This window comes from Penaeus monodon, chromosome 15, assembly GCF_015228065.2.
Source record: "Penaeus monodon isolate SGIC_2016 chromosome 15, NSTDA_Pmon_1, whole genome shotgun sequence".
In the NCBI taxonomy this organism is placed as follows: domain Eukaryota; kingdom Metazoa; phylum Arthropoda; class Malacostraca; order Decapoda; family Penaeidae; genus Penaeus; species Penaeus monodon.
The window spans coordinates 25344455-25345456 of NC_051400.1; the positions used below are offsets into that span (position 1 = coordinate 25344455).

The 1002-nt window shown below is 44.7% G+C and overlaps 1 protein-coding gene across 2 annotated transcripts in view; it reads right to left on the reverse strand.

Moving 5' to 3' along the window:
- The window catches only part of LOC119581847 (receptor-type tyrosine-protein phosphatase T-like), a 25860-nt gene that overhangs the window by 11598 nt on the left and 13260 nt on the right, over positions 1 to 1002 (reverse strand). The window contains exons 4-5 of one of the 2 annotated variants that reach the window (XM_037929986.1): positions 961 to 999; positions 322 to 471 (exon numbers count right to left, since the gene is read on the reverse strand). In XM_037929986.1, coding sequence (XP_037785914.1) covers positions 322 to 471; positions 961 to 999 — 189 coding nt within the window. Of the gene's footprint in view, positions 1 to 321; positions 472 to 960 lie in introns of both variants that reach the window. The other variant, XM_037929985.1, reaches the window with a different exon arrangement.

The window sequence follows — 1002 nt, forward strand, 5'->3', positions numbered from 1 at the left end:
ACCCATCCCCTCTTCCTCCTGCACCCTTGTCTCAGTGAAATAAGATTGACGCAGTACCATCCAACCATGGAGGTGAAAGCCAGGCCCACTGGAATATTGCTACGTAGGCCAAAAAGGCATGAGTCACGATACAGCTAGGGTATATGGCAAGTGAAAGGGCTAACGAAGGGAATTGCAAATCTAATTGCACGAGTATTCTGCATTTCCCAACAAAACTTACGACGAGAAGCAGAATCAAAAACAGCTCAGATTCTCTCTACATTTCCTTCAGCATCTACTGTATTTCAGAATTTCCAGCTGACACTTCTTCAGGCCTCTTACCTTAAAGTCATCTGCAGCATCCTGGGTGCCAATAACCTTGTTGAGGTATGCCTCCAGTTCCACTCGCGCTATCCTGTTGGCCGTGGGGCTTCCTACATTCTCGTAAATGTTGTCCTGCACCGACGGGGAAGGGGGCTCACGATCCGGCACCTGTGGTCAGAGTAGGAGGGGAAGACAGCTTCTCAGAGCAACGGTTTTCACTGCGTCAAAACAGTAGTCAAATGTCCTTAACCGCAACTCAAATGGTAATGTAGAGATCATCAATATCTTTCGAAATTAATACATTGAACACTTTTGAAATCGGAAGGTTGGAATCCCAGTGGTGAAGCCCTGGCGTGCGATTTTCACGCCCAAGCGCGATCTTGTTGCAATTAGCATTGTTAACAGGAAAAAAAATGTAGTTACAATCGGCCAAAAGAGAGTAAGAGCTAGACTTCAACTTTAATATTTCATAGAAATCCAAATTAGGATTTTTCTATAAGCAAAAATAAAATGCTGCGATTCTTATTCGTCTTTTTCTACAAGTGGATGGACCCCATACGGCTAAAAGGAGTCACCTCGAACTTGTTAATAAAGCGTCTAATTCAAAGACTGCGTATGGCACTCTGCTCTTCGCTTCAGTGAAAATCTTTCACTCACCGTGCTTCCTGCTGTCAGCTGATACTGCTGTGGTACTGGCTG